This window comes from Synchiropus splendidus, chromosome 8 (assembly GCF_027744825.2).
Source record: "Synchiropus splendidus isolate RoL2022-P1 chromosome 8, RoL_Sspl_1.0, whole genome shotgun sequence".
Lineage (NCBI taxonomy): Eukaryota > Metazoa > Chordata > Actinopteri > Syngnathiformes > Callionymidae > Synchiropus > Synchiropus splendidus.
The window spans coordinates 10,573,828-10,600,303 of record NC_071341.1 but is presented as its reverse complement, the minus strand read 5'-3'; the positions used below and the strand labels follow the sequence as shown (position 1 = coordinate 10,600,303).

Here is a 26,476-nt window from a genome sequence, read left to right as displayed (position 1 = left end):
ATCTATCTATTTATTTTTGGACATTTCGTTTTGTTTTTGGAAACTGGAGGCCTCGGACCGAAATTTCGTTGCCATCATATAGTAATATGTTTTGTGCAATGACAATAAAGAAAGTCTAAGTCTAAGTCTAAGTCTAAGTCTAAGTCTCAGACAGTAGTAGTCAGTTACAGTTGGCTATAATTGAAATGATCAGTCGTGCGATCTTTTTTTTAATGGAAGCCAGCAAGAACAAGCCTTTTTGTTTTCTCTGTCAGGGTCCACTGGAGGCGTCCCAGCAGGCTACAAACCCGCCAAAACTCCAGGTGAGGCCTGAAACCACACTGTATGTCACCTTGTCCTGGTTTAAAATATGAACTACACAATGGCAGAGGTACCTAAATGTGATGGTCGGAGAAATGTTTCACTCCTTCGATCACGTTTGAGTTGACCTCAATTTATGTGAAAAAAAAAAAAAAAATCTGCCCCTCTTTTAATATGTTGCTTCATATTAGTGGAGAATATTACATATATAAATATGCTTCGCTCTAATATGTGGAAAGTGAAAAAAGGAAAACAGATACAACTTCTATGCTTCTCCTTAAATCCTGATTTCTTAAGTGATTTTTTCTTCTTTTTTTTTTGTTTTATGTTGACATTTGGTGTGGTCGAATCAGCAGGAAACACATGGCAAGATTTCCTTGACACATCACCACTCGCGCAGTGATTAAGTCCTGGATATTTCAAAGCCAATAAACAGTATTTGTTATCGGCAGCATAATCGAGCCACTTAACTTTTGTGTAAGAATATTTAGGGTACGATGTACCAGGTGAGCTGTGGGTATGATGGTGTTGTAAAGTTTGTTGTTTCATGAAAGACAAAAACTTCAATGGCTTTATCTTCACACCAGCTGCTGCATATTATGGCGGTGGGTACCTACCAAGACCAGATGGATTGGTACCTGGAACTGACTGGAGAGGTGATTTCGTACCTGGAGTTGGCGCGACGGGTGGTTTCGTACCTGGAGGTGCCGGCACGGGAGGAGTCAGGCCAGGTGGCTTCGGAACTGGTGTCGTAGGAACAGGTATGAAAATGTACAAACATAAGTGTGATGGCTGATGCACCTAAAAACAGTTGACCTTTAATGGAACTATTTTGTCCATTATTTACTCATTTACCTCTTCCCACGTGATATTTTTGTTTTAGAGCTTTATCCTGTTTAACACATGAACCACGAGGGTTTGTTACAGAAAATCATATATTGCCACTACCTTATCTTTACCTTTGACCTTTAGGCTTTTTCTTATGGTGACCAACCAGCATAAGCAACTTTATTTGTTTGTTTATTTAAGCATTTATTAAGCATTATTTGTTTTTTTAACAGGTCAAGGAGGCAAAGCGCCAAAGCCAGGTGAGTGTAGAGCTTGTGTTGTTATGATTCTTATAAAACTTGAGACTCATCAGCTATGTGCTACTCAGAAAACAGCTGCTAGTGGGGTTTTTTTTTTGTTTGTTTTTTGTTTTGTCTTTGTTAGCTTTGCAAATAATGTATAAATAATAAAATCATGCCCAGGACACTTGTTCCGGAAAGTTCCAAAATTGAATTGAAACAAATTTGCATCACAAAATGACAGAGAGAAAATACTTGAGCAGGAATATATGAACTATTATATTTCGTGACACATGATAAAATCATGGAGAGCTTATGAAACTCATGTTAGTAGTTGGACTATTTATGTTTCTAAAGGCGAGCACTGAGAACATTTTCCCTACAATTCTGATCTATCACACTATCTATCTCACACAGTGTAACAAACCCCATTTTCTCATAGTATTCACATTAAAGTGTTTCTTTTCTGCAACTGCACAAGTTTTTTTTTGTCAAAACTCCATCTCAACCAGTTCAGATTGACGAATCCTGGATGATTTAGTGGTGGCACTGTTTCTAAGGAATACGAATGGCTGATGTATGTCCCTTTGGATGGTTCAACCAGCTGGAGAGGGGCTCCAGGAATCTCTCAAAGACGTCTATTCTCCTCGATTCATGTCGCGTTTCTTTATTAGCTGTTAGCTATGTCACTCACCTGTCTTGGAAAAGGATGGCAAGCTAGTCCTTCTTTTTTTATTATCAGTTTGAATTTTTACATTTTTTAATATTATTATTTGGTTAAGTAAATTATAAATGTGTACCTTTACTACACCTGTAGCGCAATGGGATGTTGTGGTCAAATGCAGTGAATCACAGGTTCTGATACGTTACCTACTTGGATTCAAACATATCTCAGATTTACACACACCTGCATGATGTTTTAACCTAGTGATGGGCCAATGAGCCTTCATGAAACAGTGTCCTTATTTTCAGAGACCAGTAGATGGCACACTGCGTTCAAAAATTGTGGCAGATTTCATTGAGATGGTTGTGCAAATCCAAAGATAGACAATACCATCTAGTAGGCTCTGAATAGGAGGACACTGTTTCATGAAGCCTCAGAAGCCCAGCACTATTTTAACCCCTGGCAGACTGAAATGTGGCTAAACAAGGAAAATGATGGCAGTGCATCATTTTTCTCTCTCCACTCCCGCAACCTAACATGGTCATGCTCTTCTTCACAAGCTGCTCTGTAACTAAAGCAATGACTGTCTCTCTCCAGCTGGTGTCGGAATGTCCTTCAGGAATTCTCAATGAAGTGAGCAGCATGAGTCCTTATAAGACTCATCTTTACGTGTTCTGGTCTCTGAGTCTTTCAGGAGTGACAGAGTTCCTTACGTACTGTACTACAGTGAGAGACGTCAGACTAGTGCCCTAAGAAGCCTATGTGTCTGTGAAGCACCAGTCATCTGAGGCAGTTCTCCTTTAACTTTTTGAGACCCAATTCTTTCTCACCAATGTCGTCGGTGTCGCGACATTCAAGGCTGACTTGGTCTGAGTAGGACGGGTTGATTGACGGGGTATAAACCAACATCACTGCTGGCCAAACACCACTGCCAGCGGACTGATTAATGTTTTCTTAATGTTGGCCTTTTACAATATCTGGCAGTGTCCTTGTTGAATGTTTCCACGGCCCCTTTCTCAGATAGTGTACGGTAAATATTTTCATTTGCCGTATTTTTGTCTGCACTACATTTGCGTTGAGTAGTCAATAAATTTTCTGAGCAGCGGCGATACAATCTCAGCCTACCTCTATGTGTTTGGAGAGATAAAGAGCTGAGCACACGTTGTGAAGTCCTGATAACACATGGAATGGGTTACAAACGGGTCCCTCTGGAGGGCCACACCCTGCCGCCTCTACAAGAAACTGCTGGAGAGTCGTTCTGTATAGATGACCTAACAGCCCAAATTTGATGGAAGTTGACTTTGGCAGCGAACAGCAGATTACGTGGGAAGTAATGCCAAAGCTTTTCACACATACCAGCTCTGGCTTACTCTGTAAACAAGGTCTCACATTTGCACAAAAAGGCATACTTCAACACATCTCTCAAGTTCTTTCATGAGATGTGTCTTGGTCTACTGTATTATTTAAGCTACATTTCTGCCTCAAATAAATCTTCATATATATAAATGCAAAGCTGTCTTATATAAATATTTGTTTTATTTCTGATTTCATCTTGTGTATTATTGTTCGTCCATCCATCCATTCCGTTTTCTCTACTCATCGAAGGAGGGATTGTGGGGGCAGCCACAAAAACAAATAGGCCCATACTTATACTACTACTGCTCCTAATAATGATAAACTATTATTATTATTATTATTATTATTATTGGTAATGATAATAATAATAACAATAATAATAATAGGAGTGGGAGAGGAGTGGAACAGCCACAGAAGACCCTAAAAAAGAGGATGATCTTGCTAAGTTTGCTTTACAGACCTGGTTAGTTTAACCATTTGTTTAGGATTGATAGCTTGAGGGTGAGAGGAAAGCATTATGGGGATCCCCACAAGGATAAAGATACAAACATGAGTGTGTGTGTGTGTGTGTGTGTGTGTGTGTGTGCAAACTTGTCTTGCTATTCCAGTGGGGACCAATTCATGGAAACACACTTACTTGTGGGGGTTAAGCCCGAATTTCATTTTTTTTTTTCAGAAGTTTGTTTGGTTCAGAGTTCCATTTGAGGTGAGCTATTTGTTTTGGATGGTTAGGTTTAGGGAGAAGCATTATGGCAATGACATGTCCCCATAAAAACCTAAGAACATGGGCTGTGTTTGTGTTGTGACAAAAACTTCATCAACTTCACAGCGATTGATCTGAAAACACAAAATAAGTTTGTGCGTGTGATGTCTTCCACCATGGAAGGGGTGTCCACATGGAAAACCCTTCCATGGTGGAGATCACATGAAACTCAAATGGGACGCAGCGATTTTGGGTTACATGACTTCTAGGCGGAGGCCGCTATCAGGGATGCTAGGATAGCTTAGTGAGGTCTGTTTTTAAATGGTTCAGCTGTCGGAAATGTTGTGCCATCCGCCTGATGGCATCATGAAAACATGCCTGAAGTGCAGGAAGGCCTTGAGAATCCTTCATCGGTTGGTAAATATCGTGTGTCGTCCACAGTGGACTCTCCCTCCAGCTCTTCTGGAGGACGGTGTTACCAGGTTGTAATGTGTCGTGTGAATTGGGTGTGGCCCAGGGCTCAGTGCCCTCGGTCTTAGGAGCATTGGGACACACTACACTCACACATGTGAACGTGCAAAACCCAGTGTTAAGGCCAAAAACAAGTGTTAGTTACACTTAGTTACACCGCTACACTTATTTTAGAACAATTCTTTTGGCCATTGGAGGTCTCACGATCCTGTTGTGATCCAGTGAACAAGGCAGCCCCATCCTCACAGGGATCAGATGCTAGTGACTGGGGTCTCATCATACGGAGAGTGACACGTGAGCTGCCCAGTTCAATGCCCTTCTTCCTTAACACAACAGTCAAGAAAGAAAAGAGCACCTCCTCTCAATACATGCCGAGCTGCCAGTAGATGATGCTACGTTTAGCATCAAATTCAATCAGAATTTTAGTCATGACAAATCACATCACTTCACCGACTGGAGAGTCAAGATCAGCTCAGATTTTCCACAGTGGGGTTTTCATTCCCCGGGACCAAATAGTTTTAAATACTTGATACATCCTTTATCCATATATTGCGTTACTTTAAACAATGGTGGTTGTCACTGCAGCCATTAGTCTGGGCTCGGCCTAATCCTCGTGTCAGACGATATCATCCAGTTCCAGAGTTGACTGGGTTTCTCCTCGCCTTCTGTTATCCATATTATAAACCACAGCTCCATGTATAATGGGCCTCGGCGGGCGCACTGCCATTCATTTGCATGTTGAGGTTGAGCAGTGTCATTGGAATCCACAGACAAGCACCTTGCCTGGACAGTAATGGAGAACAGCAGCTGGCAGAGAGAGTGGCGTGACTGCAGCGAATTGCAGCGTAGTTCATGCAAGACCTTGTAAATGTTACACTAATTGTGCGGCCTGTCAGCATCCAACTCTGACATCGCACCGAGACCTGGACAGTGGAACTTGCGCTTTACAAACAGCAGTAAGACACTTTCTTCCTTCCAGTTTCCCCTCAAGCAAAAGGTGGATGTGCACCTCAGCTCAAGGTTGCCAAACTCCTGCACTTACTCTTTCACCTCTTGTCACTTTGTGGCAGCTTTTAGGCAGCTAAGACGAAACATTACAAGGACTGTATTTGCGCTTTTTGCTAAGCTGAAGCGGCATGTGTCTGCTATGTTCAGCAAGTAAGCACGCTTGGGCTCTAATACGAACTGAAGACAGTTTTCGTCGACCGACTTTCCAGATGCTGTTACTTTTCACTTCAAATATTGCTGCCGAAAACTGCATCTGCTTTCCTTTATATTTCAACGCACAACTAGATATTGAACATTAAATGTAGTTGAAAGAGTGTTGAAGTGAAAAAACAAAATACATAGTGAAATACAATATAATAATTAGGGGTGGGATTCAATAAAAAAAAATAATCCAATTAATTTGAGAATTTGTGTATTAATCTCAATTAATCGCAGTTTAATGGTACAAGAATATTTGCCACAAGAAGCCACATTTTTCAATTGGAATGAATTTGGTATTTTACTGAATCAAATGATGGACCCATCCATACATTTAAACAACAAAATATTGTTTATTTTGCATCGGTTTGACAATAGCTCTTTTAATATCGTGAAAATATTTGTATAAGAATTTCAATGTTATAAGAATTTCAAGTCCATTCTGAGTAGTGGAAACCCTGGCCATTGTGTAGTGAAAAACCTCCCTGAACAAAAGCAAACAGATGCTTTTGTTCAGGGATTCCTCCATGTTTGTTGTTGTTGTTATCATCCTAGCTGCCACGTGTCTTGTGCATCAGTGTGATCAGTGGATCAGGAACTCCTGCACTTACAAAGGTTCCCTGTTGTCTGGAGAGCAAACTGTTAAATTAAATGAAAACTATTGAATATTTTAATGTTTTGTTATGATTAATTAATGAATCATATTTAACTCATTAAAGTCCCACCACTAATAATAATATATAATATATAATATATAATAATATAAAATATAATAACGTAATGCAATGTAATTTCTGTTTTAATAACAGACAAGCATTGGTTTTAAAAAGAGTAGCTGAATATACTGCATGCATTTGAAAACATGCGCATGCACAAAAAACTTATGACAAAAGGATATAGAGACTAATTTTGATGAATTAATTAATTACAGACAAAAATAATGAATGGATCCGAACTACGCAGATTATCTAGTTTCCCTCACAGGGAACATTTTTTTCGGTGCTCTAACTCTACATTGTGATGTCCTAACCTTAATGTTCATGATGAAGGAGACTAAATGAGATTGCATTGATGGACGGAAAATTGAAGTTTGTGTACCAGGTGTAAGACATATTCATCAAATTTGCTAAAGAAAAAAAAAAAGCACAAACTGCATACATGCGTACTTGGATTCAAACTGTTGAGAAAAGTGGAAAAACTGAATAAAATTCTGAATAAAATAAATATAAAACCATGTCTAAATGTCATAAAATAAAAACAATATATTTTATTCTCCAAAGAAGATTTAAGTGAAGAGTCAATGAAAGTATGGTCACAAAATGTTCCAATTAATTTTCAAAATTGCTTCTAACAGTTTTTACTTTCTTTATCATTTTTTTCTTTTCAAGGATTTCTCCATAGTTGTTAACTCTCACAGATTTGCAGCTGTCAAGTCAGTTCAGTGACACACTACTGCCACCATAAGTGGCTAATGTATTAAAACTGAGCGTCTCGTGGCCCAAAAGTGTAAAACAAGAAAACTCACAGCTCAACCATGGGCTCCAGCCCTATGGTTAAGAATCACTGGTTTAGATGATGCAGGAAAATATTCAGTGCAACAGGTGAGTTTTAATACTGTGCCTGGTGATACATCAGCGATGGTTGAACTGGTTTTGTTTGGCTTTTTCACCCAGCTGTCCATATTGAAATACATTCTGGCAGCAAAATCACATTAACTCTGTTTAAAAAAAATTACAATGTGTTATTTTTACAAGTTCACCATCAACGAAAGCACAGGCACATAAAATAAAACCAAAAAAACAGCGCTGTCGCCAAGAGACGCAGCTCAACCAGAAGAGACAGATTGATTGGGATGAGGATGAAAGGTTTTTAGCCAAAATATTGTGGAGTTGTTATAAAAAAAAAAATGAAACAGAGGCCAGTGCTTTTTATTACTTCATTTTGGATCCGTCATTTCAGCTGTCAGGGACTGGAAGCGTCTGCAAACGCCAGGCCACGAGTGTAGGACCTGTGAATGTGTCTGGCGCGGTCATACGCCTGTCATCGCAAAAGTCAGTTTAAACACATCGACGTATAAAACTTTTGCATGTTTTTATCCTCCCTGAACAAATCCAGAATGCATCTGGTGCAACGCACAAGCGCTGTTTCGTGTCCACCTGTGTTTTATTAGAATGGAATGAAAAATCAGCCTACAAAAATAACGCTGACACGGAACAATGACCAGCACAATGTTGTTGTGACCTTCGTCTGACTATTTTGATGTCCTTGGGCGCAGTAATGAAAATATTTTCTCTTGTCACAGTGAATGACAAGCGTAAAAAATATGTTAATTTGTATATATATATATATATATATATATATATATATATATATATATATATATATATATATATATATATATATATATATATATATATATATATATATATACTAATTAACATATTTATATATATATATATATTGGCAAAACAGTCATTTACCATCTGACACATTTGGTGTTATGTACTGAGCTTGGAGCGTGTGCTGGTCAAGCCTGTCTTTGTTTGGGCAATGTTGCTGTGGAAGTCCTGGGTTCCACCATGTTGACAGTTATATGAGTGCAGAGCCCCCGTTGCCTGTTTCCTGGTCATAAACTTTCAGAGCAGATTGATGGCAACAGGATTGTAACTAGAACTTCGATGGAATATGTGAATGAATGAATAAATGATAGTTTGAAAAGGAGAACAAGGATTTTGGATTGCATTTCTGATCATTTGGTTTCATTATTTATCAGCCTTTTTTAAACAGTGCATTGTGTTCTGCATCCTGATTGGCTGAGGGACTCGCCAACGTGAACAGTCTCCGCGCCTCCTCTCTGCACAGCTTGCCAAATTTACGTATGCAAATTTACTCCAAGATAAAACCCACAATGTCAACAAAACGTTCTGCACTGGCAAAGGCACCTGAGGATGCGCCCAAAAGGAAGTGAAAGAGGCTAAATATCGCAGAAAAAGTGAAACTTCTGGAAACGCTGAAGGAAGGTAGAAGCTATGCGGCCGTCGGGCGCCATTACGGAATAAATTAATTTCCGGTGCATACCATAAAGAAGGAGGAAAATAACATAAGGAGGACAGCAGCAATATGTTTTAACAAGGATGCAAAAAACTGTCTGCAACAAGACCATTGTAAGGATGGAGTCTGCTTTAGCTTTGCGGATAAACGACAGCAGGAAAAAGAACATTCCGCTGGATACCAATGTTATCGCACAAAAGCTAAAAAACTTTATGAAACCTTTGCTATGTTGCTTTGTGGCGACCCCTGAAGGGAGAAGCCGGAAGGAAAAGAAGAAGTGGAGTGGAGTGACGAAGAGGCAAAGTTAGAGGAACGGTGAAATACGCGTGAGTCACAATGTGTCCAACCTCGTACTGACTCTTAAAAATATTATTTTACAGTTTTTCCAAAAACTATCATAGTTATTTGTTGAATATGTTTATGTTTTTTTTTTTTTAATGCTTGGGCCTGAAAAGTGTATTGGCAGAACATTGCCACCAGGTTAAAAATGAATAAGTAAAATATCACCAGGACTTGGACCCAGGTGATATCAGCAGAAGTGTCTATATTTTGTTGATAATTAATAATGTAACAATATGTCAAGAGGAGCAATGAACTGAGGAGGTAGTGATTTAGTTTTTCCATCACTTTATCAGCAGCTGGTTATATCATTTTTACATGATCTCTATGTACATTTTTTCACACTTCAGACACAGTTATTCAAGCTCTATTTTGTTAAAAGTACAGTTTTTTTACTTCGCTTTGCCATCAATGTCACCTTGCCTGTCTTAAAAAAGAGACTGTAAAAACCTTGAAAATTTCAATTTTTAAATAGTTGCAAAGGCTCCATCGTGCGCCACATAGCTGAGGAGTGCAATGAAACAAAACCTCTGAGGTTGACCCAAAGTATCGGTTCGGTGTACAAGCTGTGTGTGGAGCCAACCTGTCGAACCTTGGTCTCTCTCCTCAACCCTGACTTGTCAGAAAACTATTCAGTGAAAATGCACTGAGATGCATATGCGGACCATCTGCGAGAGGAAACACACTTGGCCAACTTCACATACCAGGGCCACAGGCTGTGTTTGTTGACTGGATATCTCCTTCCACGCATAATCTTCAGTTTGATCTTCTCTGGTCGGAGCTCAGAAACGTGGAGTTCTGCGCATACTTTCAAACGTGTTGTGTGTTTCCACTTGACTTTTCTCACTACAACATAATGGCTGCGTGGAACGAGTAAAATCCAGCAACATTCTTTTCGAAGTAGAACAGATCAACGTTGCACTCGCACAATAATGATTGTTTAGATTGTTATTTTAACACGAGTTTCGTCTCCAAATGACACAATAAACAATGACATCAAAAGCTCAGTGTATGAAGTGTGACCCTCGGTGTAGGGATTAACACAGTTTGGATTTTGGGATTGTTTGTGTTGGGGAACGTCTGCAGAGAATTTTGTCGGGGCGAAACACGATTGTACGACTTGTACTTCAAACAGAGACAGACGTCAGTGGGCAAAGGCAGTCATGTTGTAATACGCTCGCTGGTGAGTGTTGATTTGGACTCATTTGTAAGAAACCCTGTACGTCATGGAGACGGTGTCGGGTGTTTTTTGCCCAAGTGTGTGGGCTGGTGAGACCAGCAATGCCAGTTATGGGCCTCGTATATAATGGAACACTACGTTTTTATTCACTATGACGTAATAGGCCCATAAAAGTTGACCACCTTTTGCACTACTGACCCTCATCACCAGGGTGGGGCAATAATATATCCATAACATGTCCATCATTGTTGGTCAAACACAGTATTTTCAGTTTTAAGAAAAGATGAAAGAATAAGGGATTGAAACTGGAATTGTGAAATTACTGTAAATTAAAAACATTTTACCCTTAAATAGACCTTTTTTTTAGGTTCTCAGATCATTGTGAACTTGGCTGATGATGCAATGGCATCAACATTGAGCCAATGTTGGCACAGAGGACAATATTTTTCGGCTCAACATATTGCCCATTTAGCCATTGTGTTATGGAACTGTCTATATGTGGATCCAAACACAGGAGACGTAGCAAGGTTTATTCCAGGAACGATACCAAAAGGAGCTTGGCAAGAGGAACTCAGTCCATCTTAAATCCACAATACCTCTAACAAATGGCGCTTCACTCAGAAGGAAGATAACAAACTTGACAGGATTTGACTCGACATGACACAAGCTTGACAACAAGACAGTACTCGCGGACAAAGAACACGGAAGCAGCGGGACAGATACAGGAAACAAAGCAAGATACCAAGGTACTATCGATGAAGGAAGTAGGGGTAGACGCAGCGAAGACGCAAACAGGATGACAGAACCTCACCAAAATAAAACAGGAAGCCAACAAGACAACAAAAAGTTAGATGAACTAACCCTGCCTAAATGTAACAAAACATAACCAATGATGCGTAACACAGTGCAAGGTAGCACATTACCAAAGTAAGAAAAAGGTATGACAATTAAGCTCCGCCCCATCTGGTGTCCACAGGGTCTTCAAGCAAAGCGCTTGCTTTTTTGGGAGCATATATGAGTAATAACCAAAACCCACCCACCAGAGGTTCCAGGCTGCTGATGTAGATACAAGTTAAGAGCTGTTTTAAAAATGTACGTGTCTTTTTTGTGATATTCAATATGAATGTCGGACAGGAGTGAAAAATACTGAGAAGTACAGTATTCATTGAGCATATGAACTGTATCTCTTGAAATTTTTAAGATAAAAACAGCAACAAAATGCGAAAGGAAGTAAAGATGTAATAAAGCCTCATTTAAAAATAACTTAAAATTGAGGATCATAAAACTGCCATAACTTGTATTTAAAGACAGATTACAATACTAGGATACTAGTGAAGAATACAAAACAGCAAAACAGAACATGTACATTTAGGATAACTGCTGGACTATTTGAATGACACACCAGAAACTCTTACTAGCACTAAACAGAGGAACGTTTCTGCATCTTCAAGTCCATAGTTTTGCACTGACTTCATGGAGGCTGAATATTTGGAGTCAAAGAGCTGTGTGTGTTCCGCGGGCTGCACCCTGTGAGCGCGGCGGCTCGTGTAAGTTGAGAAAGGTGCACGTCAGGTCATCGTGTGATGAGGCGGAGGCTTTGAAAATCCTCCCCGAGTGTCATGACTCGATGGAAAAGCGAAGCACGACACCAAGATCTCCAGCCAAAGTCTGTTGCCACAGTTTGAACAGCCAGCAGAATTTAAAAGTACTTCTGCGACGACGTGAACGCGTAATCATTCCAGCATGTGAAAAAAGGGCTGCTTGGTAACCGACATCACAGAGAACCTGTAGAGAGATAAGCACCAGCGAAGGTCCACGCAGAGGGAGATGAGTACGTGTGAGGGGGGCCTCGGCGTGTCCTCATGTCTCACGCAATCTGGAATTGACTTGTGTCATTACGCTTTCATCCAACATCTCCTGCATCACACTGAAAGAATGCAATCATTCCACCATCTTGGACGGGGAGCAGTGTGATAATTTGATACCGATAAAAATCTGGTGTCATGACGCTGACGGACATAATGACGGGCTTAGCTTTCAAAGTGAAATGTTATATGGGACCACAGCCGAAGAACAGAGTCGGACTGTCCGTCACGGCGAAGGGTTGATCCTGTTGAGACCCCTCGGAGTTTTCGAAGATGATGCTATAAAATGGGCTTTGACTGGGATTGCTCTTGAGTCCCGCAGCTCCTCACTAGATTCCATCCAGCTTTGTGCATATTGGGCTTGGAATAGAGCGATGTATTTTGTCTATGTTCAAGACACACGCCCTGGACACTAATTCTGCCAGATCAAGTGGGTGTTTCAGAATGGAGTGCTGATATGGTACTGTACTGTACTGTACTGTATGGCACTGACATTTTCCTCATAAAACTAGCTTTTCGGAAGTTGTATTGGGAGAAAATTATTCATCGGAAACATCTATTCAGGCATCAAACTTAAAGCTCTCAGGCCACATGAGGTGAAAACTCTATATAAACGCTATAACGCTATAAACATGCACAAACATATTCTAAAATTTTGTTAAAACGGATTCATCATTCCTCAACTTACCCTCACCCTCATAGATTCTAGCACAGCATTCTTCCTTTCTGGTGAATTCTACTACTTACTTCAACTTCTTCTGCTATACCGTTTTTACCGAGGGTTTTTTTTTCATGGCATTTTGGATATCATTAGAATGGCAAACCACATTACACATTCTTATCTGTCTTCTGAAAAAGTATTCCTTAAAAATAAGATTCCTTCCTCTCTGGCAGCGACGGAGCGCCGACATTGCCCAAATTTTTACAAAAAAAAGTGTTGAAAAATGGGGTTAGAATCCCAGAATAGGTTATGAAATACAAAAATTGTTGTAAAATGAAATCCTACGTTAAAAAGCACTCCCATAATGCACTGCAGCAGTTGAAGTAGAGTAAACTGAATTTCACTTTTCCCGATGGGGAGGTCCGGGAAATTCAATAAGCGGTAATCCAGTTTATCCCAGGAATTAGACAATGCGTTTTGGATCCCATCTCAATTCCAGCGATTCAGTCAGATGACATTCTGTCAACATCTACTCTGATCTAAGATGGATCCCCTGTGAAATAGCTTGCTTCCATGAGGATGGAAATCCATCACAGCCTGGGTTCCCTCTGTTGCTCCTATTAACACCTCGTATCTAGCCGGAACAGAACATCTGGAAATGAAAAAAAAAAAAGGAGAAAGTGATAGTTGTGAGAAAAACCTTCAGGGCCCACGACACTCTTTGACTGATGGTTTTTTTGGGGGGGTTGAAAAGAGAGGAGTTACCTTAGCTAACCCAAAAGTAGAGTGATTGAAACCAGATCATTCTGTTCCCTGTGGATCAGTTCCACTATTTTAACTAGACCTAAGTTCAGGAACATGGCTTGTGAATGTGTATGAACTAACCGGACTGTCTGGCCAACTTTTTAAGAGTCGCTTTAAATTAAGTGAGATGACATTCTTGTTCACTCAGGCCAGTCTCGCGCATATTTCATTTCTCCATATCTGAAAATAACCTGCTCCGACAAGACTCCAGTGCCATTACTATGAGCTCAAAATACCAACTCATGCTTCTTGGTCAACAATTAAGTTCCCTTAAATGCATCTCGACCACACGCAATTATGCATGTCACGGCTAAGCTGTAAAAATAAGTGATATTTTTGAATGGAAAGCTGTTTCTGGCGGGTGTGTGTGTGTTGGGGGGGGGGTTTAAGTAGGAAAACTGTGATGTGATGTAGTAATGCTTCACTTAACCTCCAATTTCTCTGGCCTCCATCTCACTCTCCTGTGTAGTATTGGATTTCCTGGACTTTTGTTGAGTTACAGTGCCTGCTCCAAATGCAGTTGGGGTCTCAAGTGTTCTCCGGAGCATTCCGGGATGAAGGTCAAAACCAGGGTTTACACGATTTTGAGCAATCAATCGGATTCTGGCAGCAGCAGTATCAATAGCGCAGAACGCAGTGCTGAAATCTCACTTCTGTTACAGTCCAACAATGTGATGAATGCACGGTTTAGAATAAACAGACCATTAATGACCCCAAATGTGCCGATTTTCATTCTTAATTAAATGCTGTGTGTGACTAGTGATAGCTGAACCATGTCGCTGAAAACCACCTGGCCAAATTCATTTTCCCTTCAGGCCACAGAGCTGAACATCTGTGGCCTGGGAGCTAGGGAATCATAAAATAGGACTCAATGGAAAATGAAAATGACTTCTATTTGTGTGCTTCTTGGGGTCCAAGCAGGGGCTGCCTGAGGGCCACATGTGGCCCACGGCCTGCACAGAAATATAAATAATAAAGTGTCCTATTTTCAATGCCCTCTAGATGGCAACCTTTACATTATTTTTAAACCAAGAGCACCACCTACTGAGCTCTGAAAATGTTTCATGAAGCCTCATCAGGCCGTCAAAACTAGGTGCTGAAACCTAAAACAAAAACATCCAGAGAACACTGAGAGATAATTTAAAAAAGTGAACTGAAGCTGAGCTAGCCTTCATTTTATAGTCACAACAGTAGAGCAGATTGTTACTTCCAATTTTGTTATTATATTTTTATTATTGTTGTAATATTGTTATTATTGAGTTATTTGTCTATTTATGAAACAGAACACGAGGGGCGCCTGCTCTCACGGCCACTCGGGCGGCACATCCTCTCAGGTGGAATTCGGCATGTCTGCGACTTGGCTCCTTTGCTCAGACAGTAAGAGCCGAGCTCAACATGGCAGGTGCCGGTGGACCCTGACTCTGACTGCCAGGCGTCTTCTCGGTCGTGCACATGTGAGCACAGTTAAGCCAGATGATGGATTCAACTCTTCAGGATCTCCAATGACTTGCGGTGCACCCCGTGCTGCATTTTTCCGAACCCACACCCCGATTAAGAAAGGCGTCTCTGACTCTGGGATTTTACGGGGGAGACTAAAAGTAGAATTGCAATAGAAATCCAAATAGCCTTGCAGAGTTAAAGGCATTAATAATATTCCAAATTTATTTAATCTTAGAAAATATTTGCTGGCAAAGGCTCCGGCCCTATCTGGAGCGTGTCGATAAAAGAGCAGACGAATGAGGCCGATACTTCACATGAGCTTAGGAGATGCTGGAAGGAGAGCCTCGTATCGGGTTAATTTATTAGTATTGATGGCTGTTTTTATTATAATCTTTTGTCCCGGGAAGGTTTAAACAATTTAGGGGAGCAGACATGAAAGCTTTGGAGAGTGAGAGTGGTCTTTACAAATATGCTTATGTTAGCGTCTGAGCTCGTGTTGCATTCTTGGTGTGTTTGTGGAGCTCTTGGCAAAGTCAGTGCCCACATTTGTTTTGATTGGGTCATGAAACCCTACACTTCCATCCTTGTCTCTTGGTCTGTTCTCGCGCATTCCACCGCATCAGTATCATCACCTGCACTCTCGGCGCGGCTGGGCCCGGTCCAGCCCCCCTGCACCCTCCAGTGCGACCCCCCCTCTCTCAGCCTGTTTCCCATGCTTAGATCTTGCAGACTTTTTGGCCTTCAGGGTTTGCTAAAAAACAAGCTCTTGCCAGTAACAAATACAATTTCTTCTCCTCCCCTTCATTAACAAACTTTCACATTTTTGTTAACAAAGCTTTAAGCTGTGTTTGGAAGCTCTTATTAGGGGGGATTCTCACTTAACTCAATCTATCTTTTCCTGATGAAATGATCCATCCCGCTGGCTTTTCCCTGACATTTACAGTTAAGAATGCGTTTGCCAGATGGCACCTTTGTTCCCAGCAGCAAATGCTAGTTTTAGTCTGCAATATTCAATCATTAAAGGAATAATCTAAGTTTGACACATGAAACCTGAGCAGAGATTATGTGATCGTTTGTCTGTCTACAATTTGGCGGTGTTCCGAACCACCATCCGGATCCCCAAATCCTTTGAAGGGTTGGTCACGCTGCCTTGAAGGCTCCACTACATTAGTTTACTGTGGTGTCAGGACAGTGAACTACATACAGTGTGCTACTGCCACCAGCTTTCCTATTTAGATCTTGACTAAATGCTAAACGCGTTTTCTAAATAGAAATAACATTAATAAATAAGTAACAATGAGGCTGATCTAAGCACATTTTTTTAACCTGAATAATGATTATCCGTATGTTACTGACTAAACATTTAGGCGCATTAAAAGCAAAATTTTGCCTTTTAAAGTTTTTTTGTAGTAAATTAATATTCTATATTTCGTATTTATGTGTGTTTCCACATGAATTATTTTATTTTATTTGAATTCATTATGAACATGAATATATATTGTGTTTCATAGTAGACATTATGTGAGTATCTGACATTATTCTGTTCCGAGTAACAGAAACCATCACCTTGCTGTGGAGCAAGCAAATGGAGTCACTTACAGCAGCAACACAACAAAAACCATGTGATGACAAATGGCTGACCACCACCCCAAATTCACATTCTCGGGTTGAACAACCCAACAGTTCAGCCCAGCTTCTTTCTCTCACCTCTACCGTTCCATTTGACACAGAAAGCATGAGAGGACTACACTCATGGCAGGCATTAACCAGTTGGAGTGCAGTATGTAAAATGGCTCAAGAACAAAGGAGGGAAGAAGTTGAAACAAAGGATCTGATCCTCATTAGAATCACACTTCTGCTGTGAAAACCTAAACATGCGGCATAAATACCACAAGACAAGTCAGTGCCGGGCAGAAGGAGGAAGAAAAAAAAACATTAAAGCTCAGTCTTAAAGTCTTCTTTCCTCTTCTCAAATCCTCCACCAGTTTGAAGCCTGTTTCATGTTTGTGATTTCTATCTGAGAACGCCAGGCGCCGTGTTTGTTCACCGTCTTTGTTCTGCCTCTCTTCGTCCATGTGCAAGTGCTAATATTGAGTTTAATCCATTTCCTCCCCGACACCTTTTCCCTATTTCCGTCTCTTCTCATTTTATCGTCTTCTCAGCGAGCACAAATCCAAAACGGAATGCGACTTTACTCATTCCGCAAGTAAAGCCAAAAACCTCTGCCACCCACTGTGTGTTTCGCCCAGGAAAGAGATCGACGCCTGAGATGTTTAGAGCAGACTTAACTTTGTGGAAACAAAAAGCCAGGTGGTTTTAAAGTCAACAGATGATTTGGTGTCTGACGTTGTTGTGTGTTTATAATCACAAGATGTATCACTTACAGCTTTTGAATTACAAATCATTTTATCATTGACATACAGAGGAATGTACAGAGAGACTTGTTTGTCCAGCTTGGCTTTAGTCATGGATTACTCTGCCTCCTTTTAATCGCAGGTTATGGTAACCTTGGAGCTGGTGGAGGCGGCGGACTTGGAGGCGGTGAGTTGTAATATTATAAATATATAATATTATTAATATTAGTCTGAATGAAGGCTGTAAGATGGAAGATAATGGAAATGACATCCCTCGACAGGTGGAGAATTTCAGGTATATTGACTGACTGTGGTGCATTAGACAGTCAACCCTCTCTCCTTCTCTCACCGCTCAAATTCAGAGTTCTGTCCAGGCTGTGATGGGCTGATGAAGCTTCATAAAACAGTGTCCTCCTATTCAGAGCTCAGTAGGTGGCGCTCTTTGTTTTAAAATGATGTGAGGTTCCACTGAAATGGTCCAGATGTTGGAGACCTTCTAAGAGAATGAGAACAGTGTTTCATGAAGCCTCATATCTCACTACCAACAAGGAGAGCAGCCTGCTTGTTCTATATAAATGTGGACGCCTAATGCAGGTCTCACTGGTGAGGAGGCCAAATGGAAGGAGAATCCAGGGATGAGACTCAGGCCATGTTGTTTCACAGTTGTCCTGTAAAGGTTGGATGGCTGGAGTGAAGTTTATTCTTCTTCTCTTTCTCTTGAAGGTTACGGGGGTTATGGCGTGCGCCCTGCAGGACTCCCGGGACATGCACACAAAGTTGCTAAAAGCATAATCGGATCAGGTTTCCCTTTACCGATCAGTCTGCATAATCTTTGGCTTCACCAGGTGTATTATATTGTACTATCCAGGTTGAGTTGAATTCCGAAGTCTCAGGTTTGATTCCCGTTCCTTGACTGATATGTTCCTTCTTGTCCTGGGGTTGACTGTGATCCCATAATTGCTGCTGGCACCGTCCTCTGGCAGCCCTGATAAGAATTCCCCCAGTTATGTACGTGGCTGCTCAGAATAAATGAATGTTTAAGAGTAGCCTGGGACATCCATGTTAAATCAAACCTGATTCCTGGACTCAACTCAGCTTTCCAAAGCCGCATTTCAACCCCATTCCTCCATCCATCCATCCATCCCACCGCACCCAGCCATCCCCAGTGGCCCCGCGTCTTAACTTTTGATTAGTAAATCAAGATTAGATCTTTCGCATTTGGTCTTTCAGATATTTTCTCGCTTTATTTTTACACGTGATATTTCAGAATTTCACTCCACATTCCAGTCAAATACGAAGGTGAAACTGATCTGGGTTTAAGAGAGCGAGACTGTGCGAGTCATTGCTAAATCGGGTCCTTTCGTTAATGATGTTTATTTATAGAATTCAAATGTTCTTGATCATTGTGATTCATCCGGATTTTTTTTTAAACCTCCATTTCCCTGTGTAAACCAGCCAGCTCTGACTCATGCATCCCAGGGTGCGGGGCCAGAGTGCTAATGTAGCCTCCACATCTGCTTTCAAATCTGCTCCATGGTCTCCAACCAGTGGCCAAACACCAGACAACCTGCTGAACTTGATCCTGAATCACCTTGTGTCTGGTGCTTCTCTTGTTCTTCTGGTTATAACTAAAATTCCTTCAGGGAGTTGTTTCTGGCTCAGCTGCTTTACAAAGTGAGCTTGAGTTATTTCACAACTCAGTCAGATCAAACCATTTATCGCATCATTTGAAAACAAGTTGGCAGCAAAAGTGAAAAAGAAGAAACTGTGTTATTACAATATTTCGACATCTGAAGAGCACAAATATATAATTATCCCTAAAGAATATGTTGTAAATGAATAAAGATAATACATAATCACCTAACAATGTGATTTGCACAATACAATTCCTTGTCATTTTACCTCAAAATGAAAAGAGCCAATAACTGAGCTACAATGAAAAAAGGTCGGTCGATCAACACATGATTTCTTGACTGAGTTCAGCCAAGTTAGAAGTCAAATGTCGTGGAATATTTTTCTCTTGACAGCAAGGTCTTGTATCTCGTAAACCTCCTGCTGCACTACTGAGCCACTGAATATCATATCTAGTCACAAACTGTGAATATTTGTACTGTAATGATGAAGTAAAACATCCAGACAAAGAACTCAGAGCATGATGCTGCATCACTTTTTATAGTAATGAGAAGCTCATTGGGACTGTGTGCTGCTTGGCTTTTGAGTCTTCCAGGTATCATAAATGTGATTTTTATATGCAGGACGCGCACATGCCCATGGCCAAAAGATCATGTGTGAATATTTGAGGATTACAGTTTGATGAAGATTTTGAAACACTAAAGAACAGTCATGAAACATGTCAATGAAAATATGGAACTGTTGAAAATCCTCAAAGATCAAATGAACTTAAAACCCCAGGTTTGATTCAGAAATGAGGTATAACCGGATGTTTTTTATGCCTGTCCGTCCATCACGTCAGTACAGTTACACATTCCTGCCTGTAGTTGCTTCAGTCCTTTGCGGTTCCTATGGCGGTCGGAAAACTCTTTTCTCTTATGTATCTTAGCCTGAGGACAGACGGCTGTACAAACTTCATGGGTGTGTGAGACAAACATGTGCAGAAGATTCTCTGCGCATTATATTGAACTGAGAACTGAATCTGATCATCTGCTAACAGCCATGTTTCCTTCTTTATACAGCAGGAGTTGGAGGACAAGGGGTCGTAGGACAAGGTACACATGGATTTCAATCAGAATCTTCAAGGAGCCTGTGAATGTTTTATATTAATGGCTGGCAAATAGACGATGCTTTCATCAGGTATTAGTCGAATCTAAACTATTGGAATGGCAGTAGACGATTCACCCGTAATAGGGCTCTCTGATTAAGAGGAGTCTTCCAATCAGCATGAGGACGGAATGTTGGCAGGGGGCGGCCTGTTAGGTATGAGTTGGCAGATGGACTCCGTGAGTCCCAAGAATCCATCTGCGCCGTATTCATGACACTCAAAATAACAACTTGTTCCGCTTAGAACAAAACAATCCGCAGCCAAACTTCTCCTCACCAAATCTCCCAGGCCGCATACTTACAAGTGTGCGCAACGTCTGTTCCAGCTAAGCACAAGGAGAAGTCAGAAATGTAAGAAGAAAAAGAAAGAAAGAAAGAAAAAAAAAACACTTAAATGATTGTGTTTCATCCAGATGCCAGAATCCTTTACAAGTGAGGCTGACAGTTGATTTCCTGTGGAGAGCATTGCCAAAGAAATGAGGCATTAGATGAGGGAGAGTGGATGCCATGCATACTGGACTTCACTTGTCATTAAATTCAATGTTCCTTTTGATGCTGATGCTGCATGACATAGTGAGAAGACTTCATTAGCTTCTCTGACTACCTGCGGTCAGTCTCCGGACAGTCTGTAACGGTCAAGCCATTTCAGTGCAACACTGACCTCTAGTGGGTGTCAATACACACCGCACAGTCTGGTAGAACGGTTGCATATTTTTGCAGCACAGAAATGTCCTTTAATGACCGCCATAAATAAGTTGAAACACACTGGCCTCGTAACTTTCCAAGCCTTTGTTACTCGAGCTACCTAAATCATGCGTTAGTGCCAACACATGACAGCGTCGCAAAGCTGGTAGTGATTTCATAGCAGCGTGATGCCACCGCCAGTCATCTGTCTCATCTTCTGCCTTCTGATCAATTCAATTTGGGATCATGACCGCGGCCATCTCCATTCATCTGTCAACACAATAATCGTCAGATGGACAGTCAGTTTGATATACATTGTATTACTCTCATAGTTTTAAAACATGGACAAAATTGGAAAAGGTCAAATTGCACCATGACATTACAGTCTTGCAAGAATTTATTTTCTAATACTTATTTTATATATGTTTTACTGAAATATTGTCAATAGAAATCCAAAATATTATATCTTTTAAGTGATGAGTATCATGGTAACATAACTGTGGGTAAAACATAAGGCACAAAGGGACTTTATCATGACTTCATCACTTTTTAAATCCCTAAATAACCTTTCATTATATATCAATTTCTTTTGTAGTTTAGCTCTGACCTCCTGAGGGCCACAGAAATACAGGCAAAGGTCATGTTACTCCTTGTCGACTGCACTATATTGACCACCATGAACCATGCTTAGTGTGACGTGAACAAAAAGTGACAAGCCTGATATGTTTAAGGGGGATGAACATTTGTAGCAAAACTTACTTTTGAAATCATTGAAACGGGAAAAGAAATCCACATGTGGAAAGCATTAGATGCACTTAGAAAAGTGTATGAAGTAGGGATGGCTGTGTCACTAACAAACAAGGCAGAGCAGAATGATCTTGACTGGTTAAGGTCATCCCTACCTCTTTACACCCACTACACCACTGAATAATTCGTTATTTATCAACATTAACATCAGCTTTATTCTTCAATGATGAACATTACTGTGAAACATTTGTCGACATGTGAGTACTGCTACAGATAACAAGTACCGTGGAATAAGGTTGTTTTTTTAAAAAAAAAACAACACAGCCAAGACTGCATTGTCTTAAAAGAAGTTTATCCATCTTGCTGAAACATCATAACTTTACTCAAGTGGGATGAGATATTTTGATAAAAATCAGACTAAAAAAAATTAAGATTTTGTGTTTTTGTAGTGCAGCCAGGGTGTTGTGTACTCTGTGGCACTGCCATCCCTGCTTCAACTGATTTAAGTTGTTTTTCAGATTTTGAAAAGGAGAGCGGGAGAGTTTTGGAAGCAGTCAATATACAGTGGTATCTCGGTTCTCGACCACAATCCGTTCCAGACGGCAGTTCGAGAAGAAAAAATCTGAATCGATTTTTCACATTACAATGAATGGAAAAAGAAATAATGCGTTCCAAGCCTTAAAATAGTCTTTTGTAGGAGTGAATGTAGAGTGTCTGCTGCAGGTGCGCTGTTCCTCTATGTGTGTGGCCGCTGCATGTGGGAGGGGTTGCCGAGTGAGTGACGTCTCTCCAGAAGTGAAGAGGTGCCCGGTGCGTGTCCAGCTCTGAATGTGCGCTTCTGTGCAGTTTGGCTGTGACAAAGTCATAAACCAAGTAACTTAGCTCTGTCCCAGACTCGCCTCATCCCTGTCCCAGCTCCAGCCCACAACAGGACATCAAACCCTGGAGTGAGTGCTCCAGGCTCTGAGGTGTGGAGAGCGAGCACCTCCCCTGTGACACTCTACCACGGTCCAGTGTGGAGACAGGAAAGGTTTTACACCTCAATATGAAGAAAAAACAGTCAGTAAATGTAGCTAACGGGACACGTCTGCATACAGAGGCTGCGTTATATACAAACACTAACAAAACGCGTTGTGGGTCAGCTGATCGGTTCGCGCACGTTATGTTTTTTCCGACTTTTTTGGGGGGCGTCCGAGTTCTGGATTTTCGTTCGAAATCAGAAGTAAAAAAATCTCGAAATTTTTGTTCGAACTCTGATTTGTTCAAAGTCCGGGACGTTCGAAAACCGAGGTACCACTGTACTCTCTATCTACTCCTCATTCGGCCTTACTTCATGTTTAATGGTCATTGTTTCCTGATTTTAAACCAATCTTTAATGCAGGTGCTGGATACGTACCCAGGGGAGCAGGGACTGGAGGTTGGAAATGAATTCAAAACATATCTGCTCCGTAACCAACATCTGAGATTCCATTATTTCCAATCTCTTTCCCAGCTTCTCTTCCCCAGACTGGTTTTGGAGGAGGCCCTGGTGTAGGAGCAGCAAAGAAAGCAGCCAAAGTGCCAGGTTCAGTAAACCTCCAATCTTATCTTGGAGTTGTCCTTTGTCTCAGACATAACTCACAATGACAACATTAACTTTTATATACTCTGCAAATCGATGGAGACACGTGATTTTTTTTGTTGTTGCTCTGAAAGGTGTTGGTGTGCCAGGACTTTATCAAGGTGGAATAGTTCCAGGGCTTGGTGGGTCACCTCTGTGTTCCTGAAATGTCTGGATGAATCAGCGTTTCCAACATGAACAAGTGATTTCTGATTATGTTTTCAGGATTTGGAGGACGAGGAGTTCTTCCTGGCGTAGCCACGGGCACTGGACTCAGTCAGAAATCACGTAAGTTTAGATCATTTTTTTTTCAAGACGCCAGGAAATTGTTAGGTTTGGTTTTGTGCTTAAATGTTTCAAGAAAAAGTGTGATGAGTGGAGAAGAAGCTATTTCCATGTAACCCAAACAGATTGAAGATAAAGTCGTCCACACTTGGGATGCAAAGTCAAGAGTTGGCTGTAATGTTAATGCTTTTCCTTTCCTTTTCGCACCACATCATGCTTTTCATCATCGCCAATATGTAAGACTGAACCGAACTTATTCACGCCGACACTTATCTCAGCGTCCATTACCAATGTGCTTTCAATTCTGCAAAACCTAGCCGACACCTGGAGCATGTTCGTGACTTGTGTTGCTTTAACGTCATACAGTTTGACATGATATTTGTCTCGGTTGTCAAAGTGCTACATCATTTACTTTATCTACAAGACAGATGGACTGTTTTCCTAAATCGTCCTACAGAAAACGTCTCGTATCCAGTGGAAACATTTTTTTGGAGCATCGCTGTATGTTTGATAAGAGAGCGTGAAGATTAACTGTCAGGGCTTTCGGGTATGAGATTAGAAAATCAAATTTCTTTCATTCATAAATCAATTATGTTTTTTTTTTATATCTGCTGCGTTTAGTGTTAAGATGTGCAACATTGGGAGGAAATGCTTCAAGTGTGTCGTAGCAACGAAAGATGGATACCAAATACACATGAATTCGAGGTGTTTTTTTTTTTTTTTTTTACCTCATTCATGGTATAAATACCACCACCTGAAAATGTTATTGACCTTGTGTGACAGTTTGCCAAATTGTTTTGGGTGAGTGTGTCTGTCTGTTGAGGATATAAGTTGTTGCTCAGTTAAGACTCCTACAGCTCGGACTCTGGTGCATTCAATCTGTACTAAACACATGGATTACCAATATAAGTAGGTTAACCTAGTAATTCTGTGTAGCACTATTGAGTCATCCTGGTATTTGAGTCTGGGTCAAACAACCCTGCTATACTGCACTGTATCGTGGCGATAAATACCCTCAAGTATTAGGTGCCCTCCGTGGCATGACAGCTCATCTCACTGTCACCGATGTTTTCTGGCGTGTACATAGAAACAGATTCAGAGTTTATTTTATTAGACCACATTATTGGATCAGTTGGAAGCAGAGACAGAGACACTGGCGAAATTCAAAAACATGCTAAAAGCATAAAGCATTATTGGCCACTCTTGTGTTCAAATCTTCCTTCACGTTACTTTTAGAACAGATACGAAATGTGTGATTAATTTTAAAGTAACTCAGCAAAGTATTCAAACTATTGACAGCCCTAGTAGCTGTGCTCACACTCACCTGAGATCACAGTGGTGTGCAGGCATTCACACCTTGATAGTAATGTACTGACCCACTGGTGCCCTGATAGGTGAGTTGTACTACTCCCACAACTGTATGACCACAAATGGTGAAAATAAATGAGTAAAGTATGATGGCATGGCCCTGTATGTTATGTATATAATTGAGTCAAAGCATCCTATAACAAACATGTTTCCTTCTTTATGCAGAAGGGGGTGGAGGACAAGGGGGTCCAGGACAAGGTATATCTTGGTATATCTTTGGATCTGGGCCTTTTTCTTCCTCCTATTTACCAACCAAATGTAATGTTATTCCCAACAGGAGGTCGAGGTTTTAATGGGCAGATGCAGCCAGGAGTCTTTCATGGATACCCACTTAAATCACCTAAAGTGCCTGGTCAGCTGGACCTTGTTTTGTTCCGTATTTAACAGCATTTGAACCTCTTTTGTTTTCTTGCACCATGCATCATTATTATACATATGACTGTAAAATCTAGATTACATATTTTAGTATTTATTTTTCAGTATTTAAGTTTTTCTTTTTTTCATTTTCAGGTGCCTATGGATCTAAGATTGCTGGTGGCAAAACTCCCTTTGGTACGACTTTACAAGTGTAGTGAGACAATGCTGTGGAGGGTGTAAACCTTGCTTCATTTACGTATCACACGCCTCAGGCTTTGGAGGCTTTGGTCAAGGAGGAGCTGGGCTTCCCGGAGGAAAAGGTGGACCGGGCTCAAAGCCGGGATATCCTGTTGGGACTGGTATGTGTGAGCATGTTTGAGACCAAACCTGTGTCAGCAGTGTTTTTGATTAAACATGTTCGACTATATGTCCAAGTGTTCAGCGTAGAAGTAGAGAGCAAAAGATATATATAAAAGTATAAAAAGCATCTGCCTTGTAGCCCTAATACACTCCAGTCTGTTTCATTTTGTATTGTTCTTATAGTTTTGTGGACAGAAGAGTTAAACAAAAAAAAAATGTTTTGTGGTTCTGCAGGAGTTGGACCTGGAGGCATCTCTCTTGCTCAGGCTAAAGCTGCCAAATATCGTAATAAAAGCATCCATTTTGTTATACAACTCTGTGAAATATGTGGTGAGATTCTTGTTGCTTTCTGATGCAGGTTTGAGCGGTGCTGGTGGAGTAGGTAGTGTGGGAGGAGTCGGAGGAGTTGGAGGACAGGTTCCAGGAGGTACGTCAGGGTCAAAGCAAAATCATGATATACTCATCCAAAAACTTTAAAAAAGTTTACACCTGCATTACCTTTGATCTTCATATTGACTGAATGATTACTTCATCTGACCTAACTGAAGTACTTAACGTGTCTATCGGTGTAGGAGGAGTTCCGGGCGGTGTGCCTGGTGGATATCCGAGAACTGGAGTTCCTGGTGGCTATTCACCATCAGCCAAAGCTGCTAAATACGGTATACCCAGTACTAATCTATATTGAAACTGCATTTTTTTAATTGTCATACAGCTATTTCTATAACAATTCTTCTTCTCAGGAGGCCATACTTACCTTGTCCCCTCTTCAATATTGATCATAAAATAGATGATGAAATAATTTGAAATATATTCTTTTAAAATTCTTGCATTTAATA

The 26,476-nt window shown here is 40.8% G+C and overlaps 1 protein-coding gene across 9 annotated transcripts in view; it reads left to right on the top strand.

The window, feature by feature from the left end:
* Positions 1-26,476, top strand: part of elna (elastin a) — a 46,677-nt gene that overhangs the window by 8,871 nt on the left and 11,330 nt on the right. For 6 of the 9 annotated variants that reach the window (XM_053872454.1, XM_053872453.1, XM_053872449.1 and 3 more), the window contains exons 3-19: positions 255-302; positions 888-1,061; positions 1,362-1,388; positions 17,604-17,648; positions 18,185-18,262; positions 20,155-20,187; positions 23,052-23,087; positions 23,163-23,234; positions 23,366-23,413; positions 23,496-23,558; positions 25,089-25,121; positions 25,201-25,275; positions 25,434-25,475; positions 25,553-25,639; positions 25,875-25,925; positions 25,999-26,067; positions 26,213-26,299. In XM_053872454.1, coding sequence (XP_053728429.1) covers positions 255-302; positions 888-1,061; positions 1,362-1,388; positions 17,604-17,648; positions 18,185-18,262; positions 20,155-20,187; positions 23,052-23,087; positions 23,163-23,234; positions 23,366-23,413; positions 23,496-23,558; positions 25,089-25,121; positions 25,201-25,275; positions 25,434-25,475; positions 25,553-25,639; positions 25,875-25,925; positions 25,999-26,067; positions 26,213-26,299 — 1,068 coding nt within the window. The remainder of the gene's footprint in view (positions 1-254; positions 303-887; positions 1,062-1,361; positions 1,389-17,603; positions 17,649-18,184; positions 18,263-20,154; positions 20,188-23,051; positions 23,088-23,162; positions 23,235-23,365; positions 23,414-23,495; positions 23,559-25,088; positions 25,122-25,200; positions 25,276-25,433; positions 25,476-25,552; positions 25,640-25,874; positions 25,926-25,998; positions 26,068-26,212; positions 26,300-26,476) is intronic. The other 3 variants (XM_053872448.1, XM_053872452.1, XM_053872451.1) reach the window with 3 other exon arrangements.